The following is a 21,386-nucleotide window of genomic DNA, read 5'->3' as shown; positions in this document are numbered from 1 at the left end:
AGTGAAGACTGACTGACCTAAAATTCATGACAATCCATTAATTGAGATATTTCAGTCTGGACCAAAGTAGTGGATCAACCAATAGATAGAAGACGAAACAGCTAAGTAAACGTTTGTATTGAAAGTAGACGATTTGTCTTATCAATCAGCGGATCAATAGATGGCTCATCAGGATTCCTTTAGTTCCATTATGTTTATTCAGCTAATGTAAGTTTTTACAGTATTATGTACTGAAAACAGATCATTCCATTTCTGTCACAGCTCAGAGGGGATCGAGTAAAGTTAGATCAGCTGCTTAAAATGTACATCAGTTACTCAATGCATCTTGTTAAAAATAAAACACTTAATACAATGTTATAAAAAATAAAAGCACTTGACAACCCTGTAAACGCAACATTCCTTCTCTGTTTTCCATGGCTCTTTTTTTTTTTTTTTTTTTTTAATTTCCAACGTTTTGGCACCAACAGATGACACACATGAACAGAACAGGGTAAATGCGCAATGCTTCAACCTCTTTTGCTTCACAGTTGGCAGAAACTGAAAGTACGACATTCCCTCAACTTCAGCTGCAATCGAATGCAAAGAACTTACATCACTTCTCTCTCCCCCCTAAAATAAATATAGGCCATCTTTGTGTTTGTTTTTTCTTTTTTGCACCACGTGCACGCACCCTCACACACACGCACACACACACACACACACACACACGCACACACTCCCTGTAAAATAAATAAAAAGGTCAGGCCAAATCCAGATGTATGTCATGGTCATTGTCCATAAAAACGGTCAAAAGCTGACGCTGCAGTTCATCGTCCGAGCCACGACCGTCGTCTGATGCTCCGCGTCATGCTACAGTGCTTCAGACGCTCTCGTCTTCAGCAACCAGCCAGCTGTCGGAGGACTCTCAGTGCACTTGACAGTCTTGATGTGAGTATTTTGTCGACATGTATGTGTATGTGTGTGTAAGTGAGTGAGAAATCGCAACTAGACCGTGATGATGGGCAGTCAGCTGCTGCTTAAACCGGACTCCACCCGGTCCTCTCTCCTTCCTTTCTCCTTTGTGAGAGATGGGGGAGAAAAAAAAAGAGAGAGTGCGTGACTGTCACAGAAGGGAAACGTTAAGAGGAGCGGTACGAAGGTATTGATTGCGGGATATGATGCGGTACCTGCTGGATGTGTGTGTCGGGTCTGGCTGTAGCACAGATCTCGCAGCCCGGACGAGACAGCTTGTTGATGAAAGTGCATGAGGGACAAGCCCACTCTGTCTGCTGATGGGAGAGAAGTTGATGCAGACTTGGAACAAACTTTTCTATTATTACTTATAAAAAAGCCCGACAGCTCTTGTAACTTTTGTACGTATTTTTGTGCAATTTGAAAAGTGAGCCTGACGTAGCTCAGTTATTGAATTGTTCAACACTCGCCAAGCTGTGTTCAAAGAAAATGAAGACATTCATTTACAAACAGTATAAACTAGTGGCCACATACCTGTGTTTTACTGGCTTTGTGGGTGTGATCATTCAGTTGCAGATTCTCGATGTCAAGAACATCTTTCATATCACCTGGCCTGTCGCTTCCTCCACCTGTGCTGCCTGAGGTTGACAGAAACAACCACAAACAAGTTCACACAAGTTCACAGAGCGACACTTTCTCAGTGCAGTTTATATACGGTGCTGTGCTGCAGCTGTTTACATCCATATCAAATGTTATTTAAGGAATGAAATGAGTGAATTCTTATAGAAAAAGGACAAAAAACGTATTTGATTGACTTTTACACCTTCATGTCTGCATTAGTGCATGAATGTGTGGTACACTGTAGGAATTGTGGCCCTATTTTTTTTTCGATTTCGAGAACAGTTCACATGACCTTGAAATGAAATCACCTTAAATCTTATTACAAATAGTTTTCAGGTTATGAACGACCACGATCTCCAATCAAATCCAGGAAATCACCAGATGCTTAATATTTCTGCTCTGGTGAGGTTGTTCTGGGTCGATGTTTTGCTTTGAACTCAGTCTTTAGCAAATGAATCATACGATTGGATGGTTGAGGTCAGGTGACCAATTTGGCCAGCTGAGAGGACTGCAGAGTTTGGCACTAAAACTGTCCTTTCCTGCTTTGGTTGTCTGGGCCAGGGTGACTGAGGGTCACTGTCAGGACCCAGACAGCGTCACTGACCTGCTGCCTTGTATGACAAACCTTATGGCTGCTTGGCAACACTTAAAGGGATAGTTCAACATTTTGGCAAATTGGCCCATTGCCATAATCCCTATAGTCATAGCAGTAGGTTCGTTACCTTTAATTGTCGGTGCAAGCTATTTTTAGAACAGCGGAGCAGAGCCACGAGCTGCTCAGAGCTACGCTACGGAGGCTCATGGGATTTCTTGGTTACCCTCATCAAACTCATCAAATACACAATCCAACAACTCCAACACGTTCTGGTGGACAAGTTGTGACCTGCACATTCACCACGCTATGAGATATAACAGAACGTTACAAGACAGAGTTGTTTTAGAGGTAAATACAGAGACTGCTTGATGAAAAACTGTCCCTGAAGGCAACACGCATCAGCGGTTTTGCATGAATTTACCTCTAAAACAACTCCGGAGTTGTTGGATTGTATTTGATGAGGGAAACCAAGAAATCCCATTAGCCTCCGTAGCGTAGCTCTGAGCAGCTTGCGGCTCTGCTCCGCTGTTCTAAAAATAGCTTGCACTGACGAACCTACTGCTATGACTGTAGGGATTATGGCAATGGGCCAATTTGCCAAAATGTTGAACTATCCCTTTAAACCTAATCTTTCTAGTTTTAAATCCAATGTCCTGGAGTCAAATGGAGTGAGTGGAAAGTTTGTAAAACTTCCTCCCTGAACTGAGAGCAGACATTCATCAGGACTGACCCTGGTTGTTGTGGGGTAGCCGTGAGGGCAGGGTGCTGTAGCCCCTCCAGTCTTGGGAGGTGGGTCCGTTGCCTGGGGGGAGGGGCGGGGCGAGGAGGGCGCTCTCCAGGTCCTGCTGGAACAGCTGGCGGGTGATGCGGGCTTGTCGGGCAGAGATCAGGTAGAGGTATGCCGTGTCGCCGTCCTTCTGCACCCCGTAGGACGCTAGTGACCTCGGCTCGGTGCACAAACACTGACCGATGACCCAGCGCTGCACGCGAGGATGGAAACCGTACTCAAGAAACACCTGAAGAAGATGAAGAGGAAGAAAAGCAGGAGTCAGTAGAGCTAAAAAAAAAGAAAAAGAAAAGGAAAAAGCTGCTATGTGAAATTGTGATTCCATCATTGATCGTTTTTTCTAACCTGTTGCTTGAGTGCAGCCACAGTCATGTAGGGAAACACTTTGACTGTGACACAACAGGATGACGAAACATCCTCCACGACGACAGATAAACTGCAACACAGATTTGACACTGTAAGCACACACACCCGACGTGGAGGACCCATCAGACGCAGTGACCTGACCTCCAACAAAAACCTCCACCCAACGGCCGCGTCTCACCTAATCTCTCCGTCCGCGTAGTTCTTTTCGGAGAGCTGAATAGTCAGCGCTGCTTTTTGGCGGGCCAGGGCCGATGCGTGTTGGGAGGCCGCCTGGGTGTCGCCTGCTTCGACTGCCCTGGTGAGCTCCAAGCACAGCTCCTCTAAAACAAACAAGGCAGCAATCAGAGGTGACATTTTTGGAGCTTGTTTTGACAGAGAGGAGAGGAGGGGGGAGGGACACGTTCCGGTGAACAGCGATACTCACCGGTGAGCGGCAGCGAGGCCGAGCTCCAATTCTCCATCGCTGCTGCCGTGTGGTTCTGTCTGCCATCTGATTCGCACGTGCTGATGTTTGCAACTGTCAGAGGAGAGACGAGAGAATAATGTCAGCTGATATCTGAATTTATTTTGGCCGCTCTCGGCGGATAAAGGCTCAAAGTTCAGCGACACGCTTTAGTACCAGGCAAAAGGTTCAGAAAGTTTAAGTTTAAGAAGAACCAATCATTTCTCCTGTCCAGAATCAACCTTGAAGGAGCTCTGCGGCATTTTACATCCTCCACAAGCAGCTGAGTTAGTGCTGATCTCTGTGTCTTTGAGCTCCTGGATTTGCTCACGTAGCTTCCACTTGCAAAATCAGCCACAGTGCACCTGAAGTACTCGGAAACCGGCCACAACGGAGTTATAAATATTTAACAGACAGTGAGGAATAGCCCTAAAGCGCTTTAGGTGCAGTGAAACATTATTCCTCAGGGAAAACAATTTTTATCTCCAATATTTACATAATGTGTAGAATAGATGCCTCTTTACATTTTTGAGATTAATCTGTATCTTTTCCATTTATTCATAGTTATCTGAGGCCTTAAAGAGGTGAACAATGGTATAAAAGTCGTGTTTCATATTTTTTTTCAAGTGGTTGTAATTTGCCTTTTTCTCAAAGGTTATTACTTCCAGATTATTAGTTAATGTAGATACCTGAGCACAAATGAGATCATCTGTAAATCGATAAAATCTATGCACTATTATGTTCATGAATAATTAACAAAGACATGAATTGACAGGCTGACCTCTGTGTGCCTCTCTTAGTGACGACATCACCACCGTGGCCCACTCCTCGGCCTCTCGGTCACAGCGGAAGTTGAAGCGGATGCAGTCGTGGGGCGGAGCAGCAAGACGCATCTCATGGCAACGAGGCGACTTAACCTCATACTGCACCGAGCGCAGGTCAAACTCTGCAATGAACTGAGGTTTAGAAAAAAAAAACAATTAAAAAAACCCAGATCTCTGTCTGCTGAGCCGTAATGCAGGAGCTGCAGTGCATGCCATTCATCTATATTAACAAAATAAGACAGAATAGAGTTATAACAGCTGTTTAAAAATATTAATAGTGACTTTTACAAATGGATTGTTTTGTCTGACCAGCAGACAGCTGGAAATAAGGAAATGTTTGTGTTGTTTCTTAAAATATGTCAAATATAATTAAGCAATTTTCAAAATAATTGCAAATGAGTTCCCTGTTGAACAACTAATCAATTAATCAAGCCAGTGGAAATTTGGAAATAGCCAGTCTTGACTGCAAAATGAAGACAGCTTTTGTAATCTGACATGACATCATTCTGTCTATTGTTAATGTTAGAAAATGAAAACAATTCCCTGATTTATGACAGGAGGTGAGTGAAATCTTTGTTCAGACTGAGAAAGACTCGTCAGAAGTGATGGAGCTTGGCAGCTCAGGGATTTTAGCCTCTGACTTTCACTGTGGATTTGGCGGGAAACATTAGTGCACTGAAGTCTGTTGTGAATAGAAAACTGCAGCAAAAGAGGGGATTTGCCGCCCTGCCAGAGACTGTGTGTGTGTTATTTATAGAAACTCTGACACGACACGAGTATGAAAAGTCTGACAGATGAGCGAAAAGGAGCTGGGATCAAAGTAAAAACCGTGCAAATCAAGATGCATCTCGACTGTCGGAGGGGAAAACCATCTGACGGGAGACGACAGGCTGATTGCAAGCGTGTCACGTTTTAGGAGGGCGGAACAAAGTGAACCTGATGAACAAAGGACAGAGTTGAGAGAGATCTTGGGACATGATGAGAAAATAAAGGTCAGCTTCAAGCAGGAGCAGGTCATGCAGGTCTTCAGCTGGAGCTGATGTCACCACTGTCAGAATTCATGCGTTGTATTAAAACAGGAAGAACCTGTCCTTATTCTCAAGAGTATCCCTCTTGAACAGAGCAGTGCTACGTTGAAACAGTGTCACCAGTAACAAGACTGTGGCTCTGGAGGAGTTTTGTGAAGTTAGTGAATATATATTGCACTGAATTTGAGACTAAACTGTGTTAATCGGCATTGGCATTCACCGGGCAGAAAGGGTGTGATGATAAACACAGTTGAGTTGCACTAGGGGACTTGTAGGACACCGTATTTTTCCAGCTTGACCCACACTAGTAACTAAAGTCAGGATATGTCCACTACTGCTTCAGTTTTGACCATTGTGTTTTCTCTATTTGTCCGTCATTACATAACAAAACAAAACACCACTGGACATAATGAAGAGACTGGTTTTCCCAGATGTTTACGACTAGTTAGATAAGATCAGTCAGTCAGTCAGAGGAATGGTATGTTGTTGGAAGTCACATCAAATGTCAGGTTAAGTTCTTGCAGTCAGTCTCAGTTTTGGCGGGTTCAAGAACTTCAAGTGTACACAATTAAATTCCCATTTCAGTCCAGAGTGGTGTACTTGTCAAGTTGAAAGGTGTGAAATGATGTATCTGTGTTGTTGCCTCCAAATAACTTGATGTGCCTGCTGAGGTGCATGCTGCTGTGGTGGCGGCGGCAAAATATATAGGCGTTGAAACTGGATGTGCAGGATGCCAAAACTTCCTGTTACAGCTTCACTTTGTTATTTATATGTCTGTTTTATTATTGTCTGTATTCACAAACACGCTTGACAACACACCTTCTACCCCATAGATAAGGATTAGATAGAAATCCCAGGCTTAAAAACTGGTAGTTTGTCTGTAGAGGTGGCGAGTGAGAGGGAAAATACCTGCTAGCTATTAGCTGTCTTGTCCAAGAGGATCACTGCCAATACTAATACTACAACACCAACACTATGACAGCTGAAGGACTTCCCCCGATGCTGCTATGATTCTAATAACACTGAGTAGTGGTTGATGGGAAGGGTGAAATGAAAGTGAAACTAAAAGTTTTTAGTTTTTGTTTTACAACAGTACAGGCAACTCTTAAATAACTGTAATTTAAGAGGTTGTTAGTTTTCACATTGGCCAAATAATGATCAAAAATAAGTTTCAGTCTGATAGGTATAGTTAAAAAAGTGAAAACAGGAAACGTTAATGTTTTGTTAAAAGTTTGGCACGTAGGCTAGTTGTTACAGTGGATCCAGAGGAAAGGCGTGGGTGGTGTTTCAACTGTCTGTCATGATAACTGACACTGACAGAAACTCTGATGGCACTTTATCCCTAAATCTGAATCTGTGCTGCTGCTGCTGCTGCATGTCTCTGGCTGACTGCACCAGAAAATGGCGTGTACAGGCCTGTGCTGGTTGTTTTTTTTTAAATATTAACGTAACACAATAAGATGGTTTATCACAAAACATACCTAAAGCGCACAGTGACAGCACTTTCTTCTTAACACATATAGGTGTGTATGCGTGAGCAGCAGGCAGCACTCACCACACTGCGGTTTCCGCTGGTGTCTCGCAGAGCCAGTCTGAACTCTCCGGCCCGGCTCGGGTCCATGCTGAGCTGCAGGCGCAGAGTCTCGCTGCCTGCCCCGGGGAGGCACAGGGGCCGGATGCCGGAGTGGCACACCGACACCCGGACCGACATCAAAACTGTACTGCAGCAAGCCGTCGGTGCGGGCCCGCCGCCGCATGCAGCCTGCTGAGACGAGGCAGCAGGGACCGGGGCTGGAGGAGCCCAGCCGCCCGAGCTGAGAGCCATGTCGCGGACACCAAGAGGCGGGGTGAGGGTGTCTGAAGCCCCGCGGCGGGTGTCGCTGCTGCCCGCTGCTTCTGTGGGGGCTTTTATAAGGTCCACCGGTATCTGAAGTGAACGCGTTTCTTCACGGGCAGGCAGTGGTTTTCCCCTCTCCTCGCAAATTCTTCCATGTCTACCCGACCCGAGGACGGAGCGAAAGAAAAACAAAACAGGAAGTGCAGGAGTTCGTCTCTTATTTTTGTCCGTAGAGAAACGTGGCCGTGAAACATTCAACCTGACAGACGTTAACAGCTGTAATAAAGACTGAATTGAGCTGCATTAAAAAGAATGAATGAAAGAAAGAATATTAAGAAACAAAAATATTATATTTTATGATAACTGATTTTTCTCATTACGTTGTGCGTAATCTAGGAACGAAAAATCAAGGAAAAACCATAGGCTACTACCTAAAGCAGGGGTGTCAAACTCAAATAGTTCAGGGGCCACATACAGCGCAATTTGATCTCAAGTGGGCCAGACCAGTAAAACAATAGCATAATAAACCTATAAATAATGAGAACTAAATATTTCTCTTAGTTTTAGTGCAAAAATACAACTACATTAAACTACTATAACCTGAAATTTCTTGAGAAAAATTTGCAATTTCAACACCTCTTCTGTCTGTAATTTTTTTAATTAATCAATTTAAATTAATTAAATTAATTTTTAAGAAATACATTTATCAGAAAAACAACACAAACAGGATTTCAATAGAGAAAAACTATTGGTTTATAACACCATCAACAATTAACAGTGAGTTTTTGTTTTTTCTAATCATTGAACACATCAGCCCATTGTATACTGTAAAACAAAGGGTAGGCTATCCTAAGATTGACTGGGTGCCAGCGTAGAAACTTGAGAGTGACGTGGGTGGTGTGCTTTGTGCCAGTTGAAAATTTGGCAGGAGGACTTTGTATGTGTTGTAATTGATTTATAGACTTTTTGTGAAGGCCTGAGAGCAGTGCAGTCGTTGAGCCTGCTGCATATGATTATGCCATTCAATAACAGTACCCACATTTCTTGCCTGTGGCCTGACTCATTGTAATATCGTGGGATAAGTACGGAGAGTCAGATGTCCATAACCATCCGATTGTTTCTACTTCTGTAACTTTGTGGTGTTGAAACATGAATATGATTTTCTTAATTTAGATTTTTGTCCCTTATATGTTCTAAATATGTTCATCTTTTTAAATGGTTTACATTGAGTATAGACTCCGGATCAAACCAGATTGCTGACCTATTCAAATCTCTGCCATGATCATAAATGATACAGACAGACTGATATAGTGGTTCTTGTGTGAGAAAAGATACTTGATAAAGATAATTTCAAAAATACAGTATCATGCTTAGTTAATATCTAACACAACTGTAAATCATACAACATGTTTCGGAATTAGGTTAAAGAAAAAAGTAACATACTTAACTGCCAACAAAAGATTATTCCTAAACTATACTGTCTGTTAATAAGGTACATATTAAAGTGTTTCTCATGTACAGTATATATATTCAACTGAATGTGCTTAAGGAACCAGAACGACACAGCTCAGGTCAGGACAGGACAGCTGCTCATCTGGTCTGATAGAAACCCCAGACAAATTGCAGATATGTCTGTTCTGCAGGAGATCAGTTCAAATGTGAGGAACATGAAGCAGCTGGAGTATGCAGTCCTGGCCGGACGAGCAAAGCAGATCCAAGAGGAGCTCAGACAGGTAAAGGCAAAGAGGTGCTGACAACTTCTGAATACTTGAGTCCATTTTTCATACCTGTGTTAAACCTTTGCTTGAATTATGTCAATCAGGGAGTGAGAAAGCCTTACAAAGACATCATAGATGTCTCCTGGGGTGACCCACATAGGGCCGGTATGAAACCTCTGTCGTTTGTCCGACAGGTAATCTGTGACTGCATGTTTATTTTCTTTTAAATTTATAAAAAAACTGCATGTGCAAATTCCCGTATGTTCTCCTGAACTAAAATCTCAGTCTTTCTTTAATGTGTGTGCCTCCATATTTTTGCAGGTTCTTGCAGCATGTATTTACCCTCAGCTTCTGAACAGCGACAGACTGCCTGCGGACGTCAGACAGAAAGCTCAGAGGCTGCTAGGGGGATGTGCTGGAGGGAGTGTAGGTAAGAAGTTGTGTATGTGGTACTGTGTGATACTGAGTGATTAGACAATCTGCTCTCTCAAAAACATGATCATCATTTTACTCACTGTTTTATTGATATCTAATGACTAAATGGGTGTCAGTGACGATATGTTACTTTTTTATCATTATTATTTGTGTCAAATTGACTCATTTTTGTTTTGGAAATAAGTTAATATAAACACATTTTGTAAATATGCATATTGGCCTATTTGTGTGAAAAATACCACCATACTATACACTGTAAATAAACACAGTGATGAATAATATACATAAAATATTGAAGTCTATATTGTAGGATGTAATATTTATACACAATATGACAAATAATTTACTATGAACCCTGTAGGCTTTTCCTATGTACTGTATGTATATAGAAATAGAAAAGAATACAAGTAAGAAATAAAATACAATCTACAGTGTGATTTCTTTCTTTTTTCTTTTTCTTTAAAAATAAGTCTGTGTTTTGTGATTGTTCATCAGAATCTGTTATTTCCTCAGGTTCCTATACAGATACAGCGGGTATACCAGCACTAGTCCGCAAAGTCTCTGAATTCATAACGAGACGAGACGGTGGGGCTCCATCCCACCCTGAAAACATATACATCAGCCCGGGCTCACAGTGGTCTCTCACGGTAACATGTACAGTATGTTTGATGAGGTCTCCTCCTCCTGTAAATTATTGTCAACGTCAAGTTAATCCTGTTTCTCCCTGTGCTTACTAGAACATTCTCAACATCCTGGTGAACAGCGAGGCTTCACCAAGAACTGGTGTTTTAACTCCAGTGCCATGTCACTGCACTACTCATCTGTCTTTAACGTCACTGGGAGCGGTCGTAGTTCCCTACTACCTGAGCGAGGAGCAGGGCTGGAAGCTGCAGGTAGAGGAGCTACATCGTGCACTGGAATCTGCAAAGGGCGTCTGCAACCCTGTTGCTTTGTATGTCATCAACCCGGGAAACCCATCAGGTAGTTAAAAAAAGAAGAAGAAGAATAAAGATAATCTAAATATATATTTTCAACATTAAATGTAAAACACGCTGCTGTTTCCTACAGGTCATGTGCAAAGCAGAAAATCAATACAAGAGGTGATCCGGTTTGTTTCAGAGAAGAGGCTCTTTCTTCTGGCTGATGAGGTGGATGTCTTATACAGTAGCATTATTATCTATCCAGGCTTGATAAAAAAGATGATACACATCAATTCACACATGTATAACGAGTTAACACATGTCCCTTCTCTATGTGCCTCATCACAGGTTTATCAGGACTGTGTCTATGGGGAAAAGAGTGAGTTTGTCTCCTACAAGAAAGTCCTGATGGAGATGGGGCCTCCTCTCTCAGACACAGTGGAGTTGGCTTCCTTCCACTCTGCATCCAAGGGCTACATGGGAGAGTGAGTTCTCAGTCTCGATGAGCTGCTTATCACAGAACTCAAGACAAAGATCTTTGTGATACGATTGAGATTTCCTGAGCTGCTACTAAACGTGCTTGTGGTGACTGTCTGTTTTGTTACCGTCATAATTCCTGTTTGGATTTGTCTCTCCCACCAGATGTGGTCACCGTTGTGGATACGTGGAGCTGGTAAACGTGGACAGTGCCGTTATGAAATACATCCACACTCATTTCTCAACAGACACCTGTGCCCCAGTGTTGGGTCAGCTTGCTCTGGATCTGATGGTGAAACCTCCACAGCCAGGAGATCCCTCGTACCTTCTCTATGAAGCGGTGAGAACACGGACACACTGCTCAGATTACTCTTCCATTTTGCATTTGCCTTGTCATTTTTTTTGGCCTGGTCTCTGACTCTCTCTCTTCCACAGGAGACACAGCACATAAGGACCACGCTGGTTCATAATGTGAAGAGAGCCTGTGAGGTTGTGAACAGTCTGGTGGGTTTCTACTGCCAACCAGTGGAAGGAGGAGCATTTGCATTCCCCAGAGTGCATCTTCCACCTAAAGCCATTCAGAAAGCCAAGGTTACTTTACCATCTTATAGGACCATGATACTATATGCACTACTCACAAAAAGTTAGAGATATTCGACTTTCGGGTAAAAATTATGGAAAATGTAAAAAGTTAAAGCAGAAGTAAGCGGAATATTTGTGTTAATATAAGTCTTAAATAGTTATATCTTCCGACGGCAATCACTTATATAGAGTGTTTGGTCCAAAACACGGGTCTGTCAGTCACTCTGCTCTGCTGTAAGCCGAGGAGAAAACTTCTTGTGTACTTCCTTGTATCCTACAAGCTTTATCCAATGAGGAGAGAGAACGGCATGAAGGGCTGTGTGTGCAGCCAAGGGATGCGCGTGAATGTAGTGACGTAGGGACGAGGACCAATAGATCCATGACGAGGGCGGGGACTGCTAACTCCATCGGCTGACAAGAAGATAGCCAAAACGACCGGATCGCTTACTTCTGCTTTAATGAGCAAAAAGTGATATATCATGAAAAGTAGGGCATTTAGTATGGAATGCTAATTTCTTCATCTTAAACAATGTATTGAAACAAAAGCTAGCAACAGTGACAGACTGTGGCTCAATGACTTGTCATCTAAGGACGTCCACTTCTCTGCCTTTCTGTGACTCTTCCAGTCTCTTTGTTCAACCTGCTGATGACACTCTGTGACACTCTGAGCTCAGTGGGAACTTCCTGTTTGAAGCCTCGACATGGCCAGGTACTGTTGATGGGATTGTTAGATGTCGTCTTGGTCTGATGATGTCAGATTGTGAACAGCACGATGAAGAGGAGGGTTTAAATACAAACTGCCACTGAAACAGAACATTTAGCGGTGGATTCACGGATCAGACACTTGTTGTGATTTGTCGCGGTTCATCACCTTGTTAGAGAACGGCTTGTTATGTTGTAAGTGACTGAAACGTTGAACAGTTGGACATGTGCATTTAAAAGTTTAGAGAAAATCAAATTAAGTTAATGTGTAACGGTTAAAGTGCATTTTAGGTGCATTCTGAAATTTCATCCGGAAGCCGAATATCTCTAACTTTTTGTGAGTAATGTATTTAATTCTTAAAAAGTCATATCTTGTGCTTTTGTCATAAAATCTAGTGTCTTTGGATATTATAGGAAGTAGGAATGCAGCCAGATACGTTCTACTGTGTGAGGCTGCTGGAGGAGACCGGTCTGATAGTCAGTCCTGGCTCTGAATATGGGCAAAAGGAGGGCACCTACCACATCAGGTATAAATCACATTCTCTAGTAGACAAACTGTGGTATGATTCAAGATAAGTGGTCCATTTCATTGAGGAGCTGCATATTTCAAAAATGACATTAAATGTTAATAGAAGTTTGGAACATTTTCCACTTGAGGTTTCTCACCTTCTTTTTCTTTCTGCAGATTTTGCACTATGACATCCAAGGACATCATGGAGGAACTACTGAAACGCCTGAGCAGCTTTCACACACAGTTTATGAAGGATTTTTCTTAGACAAAGCCACTTAGACAGTATAATGATATAGTGGGGCAAGTAAAAGACTCCCATAATTTTCCTCATGTTGACATGTGAATATTTATTATAATAAATATGACATTTACTACATGCAATCCGTTTTCATGATCTTCTGCCAGTCATTCTTTCTCTTCACTCATTAGAGTAAAATTCAACTTCTGCTTTTCAGAAAGCAAATAACCATAAACAAACCTCAGTCCAAAATCCATACAGATGGATTTCCACACACCCCAGTGCGAGTTTATCATTTACCTCAAAAAGTAGAGGAGTCTATTTCTCGAGTTACAGTGACCTGTCCAGCACATTAAGTGCCAACTCAAGTATTAAAAATGTCTTTAAAAAAAAAAAAAAACACAAACAAAAACAGACTCTCTTGACAGAAAACAAAACAAAGATACCATCATCTTCTTTGATTCCTCTGTACCAGCCAGTAGGTCCAACTTACATGTAGTGTAGAAAGTGTTCGTCATCATCAATCCACCTCACTGTCACTGTTGTAACTCTGAGCAAAAGGCTTGGGGTCTGTGTTGTTGAGCAGGTCTACCAATAAAGAGATGAGCTTTCCATCCTGAAAGGTCTTGGTGATGGCATGTTTGGGATTGTTGAGGTTTCGGTACAGCATGGTCTGGATGGAGGTGCGTAGCTCCCACAGCAGCTCCCACGACTCAGCCGTCAACTCACAGTGCACCAGAGAGCGACCAGGAAAAGACACTTCCACTCTGTCTCCTCTCACTAGGACATAAGTGAAAAAAAAAAAAGTTATTCATCATCACAGTAGAAGGATTTAACTTTGACATTTTAGTGACCTTGGAAGAGCACGTACAGTGTTTTGCATTTGTGTTAATCATTAATTTGCGCTAAATACCTGTCCTGACATCAATTAAATTAAGCGCTTAGGGATTGGTATGTTGCCTTACCAGAGTCAAAAATTTGCAAGGAATAGTAAAAGATTCATCCAGCTATACAACTTCTAGTCTTAACAGAGATAAAAAACAATCAAGCTAATAATCCAAATTTCCTTTGATGGTAGCGAAAAACTGCTCCTTGTGGACAGAAATTCATGACTCCTCCATTTCATTAGTTCACATAGATGATGTTTGTTGTACGGTCCCGTACTCCAGGATCACAACACAAGATTATGGATGTTTGTCATGGGTTCAGTCTCTTCTTCATGGGTGGCAGTACATGTCCTACCTGTCTCTTTGATGTCACAGTCTGTGAGCAGCAGCAGTGCCAGCGGATGGACCACAGAAGAGTCTCTGATGAAAACACACCCACTGGACTTGACTGCATAGAAGAACGTCAGCCAGCGACTGGGAAAATCTTCCTCTCCTCTACACACACAAACGGCAAAATGTCAAGTTTACACGCGTTAATTCAACACCTGCTGTAGTTTAATTTAATTTTTGAGCATGTTCGGACCTGTTCACAGAGGAGCGGTGAAGCAGAACTGGTCCACTGAGTGTGCGGAAAAGCACACTGTTGGGGCGAAAGCGCCCTCCTTTGGTAACAACACCTTTCTTCACCTAAAATAAACAACACAGAGAAGTGAAAGATTTTTCTCCTCGTAAGCCCAAAGATAGATGTCCAAATTCTTTGAGGGAGCACAGCAGGAAATAAGCTGTTCAAAGCCGTATTATAGGCCCCATCCTGAGAAGCCGCCATGTACCTGAATGAGGTTGGGATAGAATCCAGCCAGCAGCACAGCTTTAATCAGCTCATCCTGGTTGCTGTGCTCATTGTAGAGAGAAGTGTGACGCTGGCACTCACTGGCACGAGAAACCAGCTCAGCATCATGCAGGTTCTCACTGAACTGAGAGATGAGACCTGCAACAGCATGACACGAAAACAGGGGAGATTTTGTGAAGAAGTTAACAAGTGAAAAAGTTAGTCCTGACAGTAGACCCACACTTTGGGGCTCATACGAGGACATTTTCTCATTTCCCCAACACGCAAAACTTGTTTCATCCTGATGAATTCTACATGGTCACATGGAGCTAAAATTTCAACATACGCCCCCAAAAATTGCCCTATAGGATGGCTGTCCTGCTCCGTTTATGAGAATGTTTAATAATTCACAAAAATATCAGAGAAAGAGAAAAAAAAAAAAAAGAGAAAAAGTAAGCAAAGCAAGTTTTACTGAGAAAAATATCAGCACAGCGGCCGACAACATGTAAGAGCAGTGCTCTGCTGTGAGACAAGGACAAGGCAGAGGGAAAGGTAAATAACATCTTTCTAAAGAGGAACAGATCATGACTCAATGAATAATATGAGAGGTGGTCATGTGACAGTCAGATATTAGATTGGATGTTTGATGTTACAGACAACAGTAGTTGATGTAACACTGTCAGATGTTATAACAAAGAATGAGGCCTGACACAGACCTGCATAAAGACCCTGAGGCAGCTCAAGTGTATAAGCTGCTGTTGAAGAAGTGTGCAGCTACCAGTTTAGTATTTTAAGATCAAATTCATCAGAGTCACGTGATTTAAGGTACAACTGGCAGAATTTCTGCTCGTTACGTTACTTGTAGGACAGGTCAGAGTCCATGTGAGTGATGGTTCAAACCAACCGTTGATGAATCGAAGGCTCATCCTGGACAGAGTGTGTGTGTCCAGGAAGTCGTCTCTGTCCTCTCTGTTGCCCTCCTGCTGAAGTGCCCTCCAGCCTAACACGGCTCTACTGAACACCAAATAGTCGCTGTAGCTGGAGCCACTCAGTGTCTCTTTTGCCTGGGAAAACAAAACAATGAACAGATGAAGCGCGTTATATTCAACAGGTCAAATCTGAGGTCTGCTTTTAAAACCCATGCAAATTAGAAAACATGTAGATGCGAGACCATCTCACCTTGTTGACCAGTGCTCGGTTCTGCAGGCTGTTGTGGAAGGGGTCTCTGGTCAGACAGCCAGCAATAGACAACATGGGCAGAACACACCTGAACATGGCACTGAGGACCAGCATTTTGCCCAGCCGAGGGTCACATGACATACAGGCAACACGCTCTCCTAAAGGCGTCAGGGTTTCTGTCCTATCCAGAACTCCTACCCCCCACCCAAAAAAACCCAAACAAAAACAAAATATAGCAAAATCAATTAAATCTATCACACATCTAACATAAGACGGCCAAAAAAACTAAATCCACAGCACAAGTTGTCACTGACCTATCTCTTGTAGATTTCGGACAGCGTCTCTCACAGCTTCTTGGTCTGGACTGTCCAACACTTGAGATAAGAAATCTTCAGCCTTCACACACACACAAACAAATAACAGAGCGTCATTCAACATGAGGGGAAAATACAATGTAACTGTAACAAAAAATACACAAAAGTTGTTCTTACCTTGCAGTTAGGACTGTGGATTTTTGTCTGCATTACTAAACTCTCTAGGGGGGTGCGCAGGATCTCAGGGATCGGGAAGGGAGTCATGGACTCCAGCTGTTTTCGTGGGAACAGGTGATAGGACTGTCCTGGCTGACATCGCCCTGCTCTCCCTTTTCTTTGAGTGACATTGGAGCGGGATATCCAGACTGTGTCCAGACAGGACACCTGGGAAACCACACGAAACAGGTTGGATTATACCCGATTTGTTGCCTTTTTGCATTCCACTAGAAAATATCCAGTAACAATGCAGGTAACTATTACACTGACCTTTGTCCTAGAATCATAATTCTGTTCTTTGTGAGTCCCTGCATCCACCACATGGACAATGTCATCTATGGTGATGGAGGTCTCAGCAATATTGGTGGTGAGCACAATCTTCCTCTGGCCCTTTGGGGGGCGCTGGAACACAGTCTGCTGGTCAGCCACTGATAAACTGGAGTGCACTACACAGAAAGAAAGGAAATGCATTTCAAATACACACTCGCTTATACTCAAAACACACATGTGAAGTCGTTGTCTTTGCCCTTACACGGCAGGATCATCTGTGAGCCTGAGGAAAAGTGGGGCCTCCCCTCCAGTTTCTCCTGAACAGCCTTGATGTCCTGCCATCCAGGGAGGAAACACAGGACTGCACCTGAAGCAGAGAAAGATGCAACTTCGATCATTGTGCTACATGAAAAAAATGAAGAAAAAGTTGGAGAAAGTATATTAGTTACCTGGTTCTCCATGACTGTCAATGTGCTCGATCACATCAGCCACTAAATCTAGATCAGGTGCGATCTCATCTTTTCCTCCCTTAAACAAGATAAAATACCATTTCACATGATGCAGGATGGGAGAAAAGAATCAAAATATACCAAACTGAAATCCAGATTTGAGGCTCACGTGCTGCCTGTCTGTCCCCTCTCTCCCTTGGACCGGCCGTGGGCGTCGCATCTCTTGCAGCACATCCTCCAAGTATCGCTCCTTCACTGGGTGCATAAATCCTGGCACCTTCACGATTGGGCAGCCTCCAAAGTACTCGGCCAGCCTCTTGTTGTCTCCGGTAGCGCTCATGAGCACCACTCGTAGGTCGGGGTTTTCTTTCAGACTGGAGCGCAGCAAGGCCAGCAGCAGGTCTGTGTTGATGTCTCTCTCGTGAACCTCGTCCACCACGATGTGACTGATTCCCTTCAGGGACGGGTTTGACTGCAGCTTCCTCAGCAGGACGCCCACTGTTAGGAAGAGCAGGGCTCCTCCGCTGTGCTCTGGGGGTCGGCTCTCAAGCCTCACCTAAGCACAAACAAGTATTTATTGTAGAAAAACAGTCAAAGTTTTAGCAACTGATGGAAATAACAATAATATTAAAATCACAGAAATCAGATCAGCACTAGGAATACTTAAAAATGCTGCTTTCTAAATGACTTCAAATATATAAGAAACAGTTTCCCAGATACTTCTCAATTAATTAACAAAGTATTACAGCTCTAATTGACTTAATAATATAAATAAAAAAACAATCTATCTACCTGGTATCCCACTGAGTGTTTTAGGGATGGTCCCATTTCATGAGCCACCCGCTGGGCCACTGACACGGCGCTGATGCGACGAGGTTGGGTCACCAGGATGTTGCACTCGGCTCCCTCTCCACCTCTAACACATTCCTCCAGCAGGAAGCGAGGGATCCGTGTCGTTTTGCCACATCCCGTTTCACCGGCAATCACGACCACCCTGGAGGACCGCACAGCCGAGACCACGCGCTGACGGTGGTCGTCGACGGGGAGCTCCACGCTCGGTCCAAAATTAGCCTCCTCCCATTCCTCTTGAAGATGGACGTTGAGCTCCTGAACTTCCCGTTTTGACAAAGGTTTGTACGGTCTGCCTGTGATGGCGTCCGTCACCAAGTCTTCCTCCTCTTCTTCCTCTTCCCCTTGGTTTACTGTTTGCTGTCCTTTTGCCTCTTCCTCCTCCCACAGTCTCTGCACTTCTGCTGCCACTGGGTACTGTTAGGAGGATGAGGCTTCAGTTTAATACCACTACATGGTCTATGTCTGTTGTTCCAAAACTCAAAGAGGTTCCAAATATACAAAGTAACAAGAGATAAGACATTATATTCTTGTTCTTAAAAGACATTACATTACATTACATCATACATAAATTAAATTAAATTATATATACATTTCTGGTAGATAAAGTCATGTTAATATTTTCTGGCTTCTCTTCCTTTTGTTGGCATCATAACCTGTGATGAGGGGTAAAAGCCAAGAACCACTGACCACTGACACTGGGTAATATTGTGCTGCTATAATAACCTCCACTCTTCTCTGATTTGATGTCACAAAGTTAAAGATGACATTTGTTTGATAAATTGAATCAATAAACCAGTGTAGTGCACACACATGAAAAAAACAAAACAAACAAAACAAACTAATATTACTCACCTGTGCGAGATACTCTCTCATACTAGTCTTGAGGTAATCTGGGATTTCCAGTGGGAGGGGGCGTCTCTCCCTCTCTCCTGCCTCCTTCACCTTCTCATGGTGGTACCTGGCGTGAGTCAGGGGATTGTTGTTTTTATCCAGCAGCTCTAGCTCCTAAACCAGGTGACATGACGAACAAGTGTTAGCACAACTCTCACATGCAAGAACAAACCATTTCTCCAAAGTGATGCCCACCTTTAGTTTCATGCAGGCGAGAGCTGCAGCTCTCCTCTCTGCTGTCACTCTGTTGCTCGCAGTGGCTGTGAACGTCATCTCCTCAGGCCAGAGCAGGGTCAGCTCACATTTCTTTTGTTTCCCTCCAAATGTTCTGAACAGCATTAGCTCCTTCAATGATAGATAAGAGAGAGATGCATTTAGAACATGTTAAGAGCTCAGAGTGATTCTTTTTTTTTTGTCATGGATATGAGAACTACCAACCCTGATTCTGTCAGATGATGTAGCCACCTGGATGACCCTGCCGAGGAGAGATTTAGGTTGAGGAAACAGGGAGAGAGCTTCTGCGACATGGGAAGTGTCCTCTTCAGGAGACGGGGAATGTTTCATTACATCTGCTTTAGACATATGGACATGATCTGTCCATGAGTTGTCCTCTTTATCATAAAAAGCTGAATGTGGCCCTCCTCTCCCTCGGCCAGCTCTCCTCCTAGGGAGCTGATTGTTCGGACCAATCACCCCCATTTCCTGTGGTCAAACAGAAAAGGAGCAAATCACTACAGGTAAGTAAACAAAACAAAACAGAACTACTTACAATACAACCTCTAACAGTATTAAGTCTTACTTTGAGCTTGAAACAAGCAGCAGCTGCAGCAATTCGTTCTGCATCACCCCTCTTAGAGGCATAACCCTCCTCTTCAATCTTGCAGGGCCAGAGCAGTGAGACAGTGGCTTTCTACAGAAACAAAGTTGTAAAACAAACCATCAGAGATAAGAATATCAACAGCATCTCCTTGTCTACAATCTGTCAAGAGGCCTAATATCATCACTATTTTTTGTTCTCACCTTGAGCCCCTCATGTTCAGTGTAGCTGTACTGGATGAGATTGGACAGATCGCTGACTCCCAGTGAACGAGAGATGGTGTTATTCAAAAGGGTTTTAGGATCTGGGAACTCCTTCAGCAGGTTTGTGTTAAGGTTATCTAAACAATAAAAACAAAAAGGTCAGACATGTTGCAGAATAATATTTTGTTAGCCGGCTGATGACTACTACAGGTAGGTTACATAACTGTTCTGGATCTTTTAACAAAGTTTTTTCTTCTGTCTGACTTGGACATTGCTGTGGGTTTAACTGAATTTATTGCCTTGAAGTAGCAACAATATGATGATAAGCGCTTTTTCAACAAGACATTGTTACAGGACACCTGCAGTACTCTCAACAGCAGATACATGTAGGCCTACATTATATATATTTTATAATAACTAATAAAGTGAGAGAAAAAAGCGTCTGTATCAATTGTGTCAGTCCTACTGTTTTCCTGAGGTTTAGACAGACCTCGAAATATGAGAGTGAGACAACTGTCTTCAAGATGTTTTGAATGGGATGTCCTTGAGGTGCAGCAATGGGAGCTGTCATGTTAGCCGTTAGCTAACTCAGCTCACAACAGTTCTCACTCACCTCGTTTCGTCTGAAAATGAGACGCACTGGGCCTCACAAATCTTCCAGCTTTTGTCGTGTACCACCGCATTTCTCGGCTCCAGTTTGACGCTGTTTCGCCTCCTGTGTAAACACATTTGGCAATTTTGCTCAGCCCTCTCAGCCGCACGAGTAACACACCGGGTAGCGCCATTTTTAAACTACAAACTCTTCTTCTGTGGCAGTGACCGGAAGTAGACGAAAGTGCTCACAGCGACATCGTTTGGGGGAAATTAAAACAGCATGAAAATATGATCGATTATTTATTTGTTTATTGTTTGTCGCTGAAACAACAAAGATGTTAATTTTAACAACAGTACTTTTTTGTTAGATTAATTGAAATATTATTAAACTAAATTACACATCTATCTATCTATCTATCTATCTATCTATCTATCTATCTATCTATCTATCTATCTATCTATCTATCTATCTATCTATCTAGGTATCTATCTATCTATCTATCTATCTATCTATCTATCTATCTATCTATCTATCTATCTATCTATCTATCTATCTATCTATCTATCTATCTATCTATTTCAACATGATTCAATGCGAATGGATCGCATTGTCCAGAGACCATTACTGTAAAACAAACCCAAGCAGGGACTCTACTTTTTATTATTGTCTCTTCTGTTTTTAAGCATTAACAGCATGTACAATGTACAAAATGTCCACTGATTAGCTAGTTTTCCAACCTCAAATAGGGAAAGGCTCACAGCAGCCCCTTCTACTATGTGGGTTCAAAACAGTATAATATCAAATAAAACAAACAATAGAAATGGGAAAACAGTGGAGTAATAGTACTTGA

General features: G+C 42.8%; 3 protein-coding genes across 7 annotated transcripts; 1 reads left to right on the top strand and 2 right to left on the bottom strand.

Annotated features, from left to right (window-relative positions):
- Window positions 1-174: 174 nt before the first annotated feature.
- sharpin (SHANK-associated RH domain interacting protein) lies at window positions 175-7,653 on the bottom strand. 2 transcript variants are annotated; one of them, XM_085805524.1, is made up of 9 exons: window positions 7,170-7,653; window positions 4,544-4,718; window positions 3,745-3,837; window positions 3,499-3,640; window positions 3,300-3,390; window positions 2,898-3,183; window positions 1,486-1,589; window positions 1,167-1,268; window positions 175-1,056 (listed from the first exon to the last, which is right to left on the bottom strand). In XM_085805524.1, exons 1-9 carry the CDS (start codon window positions 7,437-7,439, stop codon window positions 1,006-1,008), a joined length of 1,314 nt encoding a protein of 437 aa, XP_085661650.1. In that variant the 5' UTR covers window positions 7,440-7,653; the 3' UTR covers window positions 175-1,005. The 2 variants fall into 2 exon arrangements, with proteins under 2 accessions (XP_085661650.1, XP_085661651.1); XM_085805525.1 differs by having other exon boundaries at window positions 1,167-1,265.
- Window positions 672-13,177, top strand: LOC146971194 (alanine aminotransferase 1). Of its 4 annotated transcripts, XM_085805523.1 has the most exons (12): window positions 675-927; window positions 9,095-9,184; window positions 9,274-9,363; window positions 9,491-9,599; window positions 10,118-10,251; window positions 10,342-10,585; window positions 10,673-10,752; window positions 10,873-11,009; window positions 11,167-11,341; window positions 11,437-11,592; window positions 12,700-12,812; window positions 12,971-13,177. In XM_085805523.1, the coding sequence occupies exons 1-12, from the start codon at window positions 835-837 to the stop codon at window positions 13,059-13,061; spliced, it is 1,512 nt and encodes a 503-aa protein (XP_085661649.1). In that variant the 5' UTR covers window positions 675-834; the 3' UTR covers window positions 13,062-13,177. The 4 variants fall into 4 exon arrangements, with proteins under 4 accessions (XP_085661646.1, XP_085661649.1, XP_085661647.1 ...); XM_085805520.1 differs by having other exon boundaries at window positions 672-927; window positions 10,673-11,009; XM_085805521.1 differs by lacking the exon at window positions 675-927 and adding an exon at window positions 4,569-4,700 and having other exon boundaries at window positions 10,673-11,009.
- On the bottom strand, window positions 13,118-20,737 carry dhx30 (DEAH (Asp-Glu-Ala-His) box helicase 30). Its single transcript, XM_085805516.1, has 19 exons — window positions 20,555-20,737; window positions 19,942-20,078; window positions 19,721-19,831; window positions 19,360-19,623; window positions 19,117-19,266; window positions 18,883-19,035; window positions 17,971-18,444; window positions 17,348-17,734; window positions 17,179-17,257; window positions 16,992-17,096; window positions 16,730-16,905; window positions 16,421-16,627; window positions 16,244-16,325; window positions 15,930-16,123; window positions 15,655-15,814; window positions 14,752-14,909; window positions 14,505-14,608; window positions 14,277-14,416; window positions 13,118-13,814 (listed from the first exon to the last, which is right to left on the bottom strand). Exons 1-19 carry the CDS (start codon window positions 20,724-20,726, stop codon window positions 13,555-13,557), a joined length of 3,513 nt encoding a protein of 1,170 aa, XP_085661642.1. The 5' UTR covers window positions 20,727-20,737; the 3' UTR covers window positions 13,118-13,554.
- Between the last annotated feature and the right edge of the window lie 649 nt (window positions 20,738-21,386).

The sequence above is a fragment of the Trachurus japonicus genome, chromosome 17, assembly GCF_045865225.1.
Source record: "Trachurus japonicus isolate A0001 chromosome 17, Traja_1.0".
Lineage (NCBI taxonomy): Eukaryota > Metazoa > Chordata > Actinopteri > Carangiformes > Carangidae > Trachurus > Trachurus japonicus.
This window is presented reverse-complemented; position numbering and strand designations above follow the sequence as displayed.

Coding starts and splice junctions, on each gene's coding strand:
- LOC146971194 (XM_085805520.1), top strand. CDS start 835: ATGCTCCGCGTCATGCTACAGTGCTTCAGACGCTCTCGTCTTCAGCAA. Junction 9,600..10,117: donor ATGTGCTGGAGGGAGTGTAG/GTAAGAAGTTGT, acceptor TTATTTCCTCAG/GTTCCTATACAGATACAGCG. Junction 11,593..12,699: donor AAGCCATTCAGAAAGCCAAG/GTTACTTTACCA, acceptor TGGATATTATAG/GAAGTAGGAATGCAGCCAGA.
- sharpin (XM_085805524.1), bottom strand. CDS start 7,439: ATGGCTCTCAGCTCGGGCGGCTGGGCTCCTCCAGCCCCGGTCCCTGCT. Junction 3,391..3,498: donor TACGCGGACGGAGAGATTAG/GTGAGACGCGGC, acceptor TCTGTGTTGCAG/TTTATCTGTCGTCGTGGAGG. Junction 1,269..1,485: donor ACAAAGCCAGTAAAACACAG/GTATGTGGCCAC, acceptor CTCTCCCATCAG/CAGACAGAGTGGGCTTGTCC.
- dhx30 (XM_085805516.1), bottom strand. CDS start 20,726: ATGGCGCTACCCGGTGTGTTACTCGTGCGGCTGAGAGGGCTGAGCAAA. Junction 17,097..17,178: donor TGACAGTCATGGAGAACCAG/GTAACTAATATA, acceptor TCTCTGCTTCAG/GTGCAGTCCTGTGTTTCCTC. Junction 14,417..14,504: donor CACCGCTCCTCTGTGAACAG/GTCCGAACATGC, acceptor TTGTGTGTGTAG/AGGAGAGGAAGATTTTCCCA.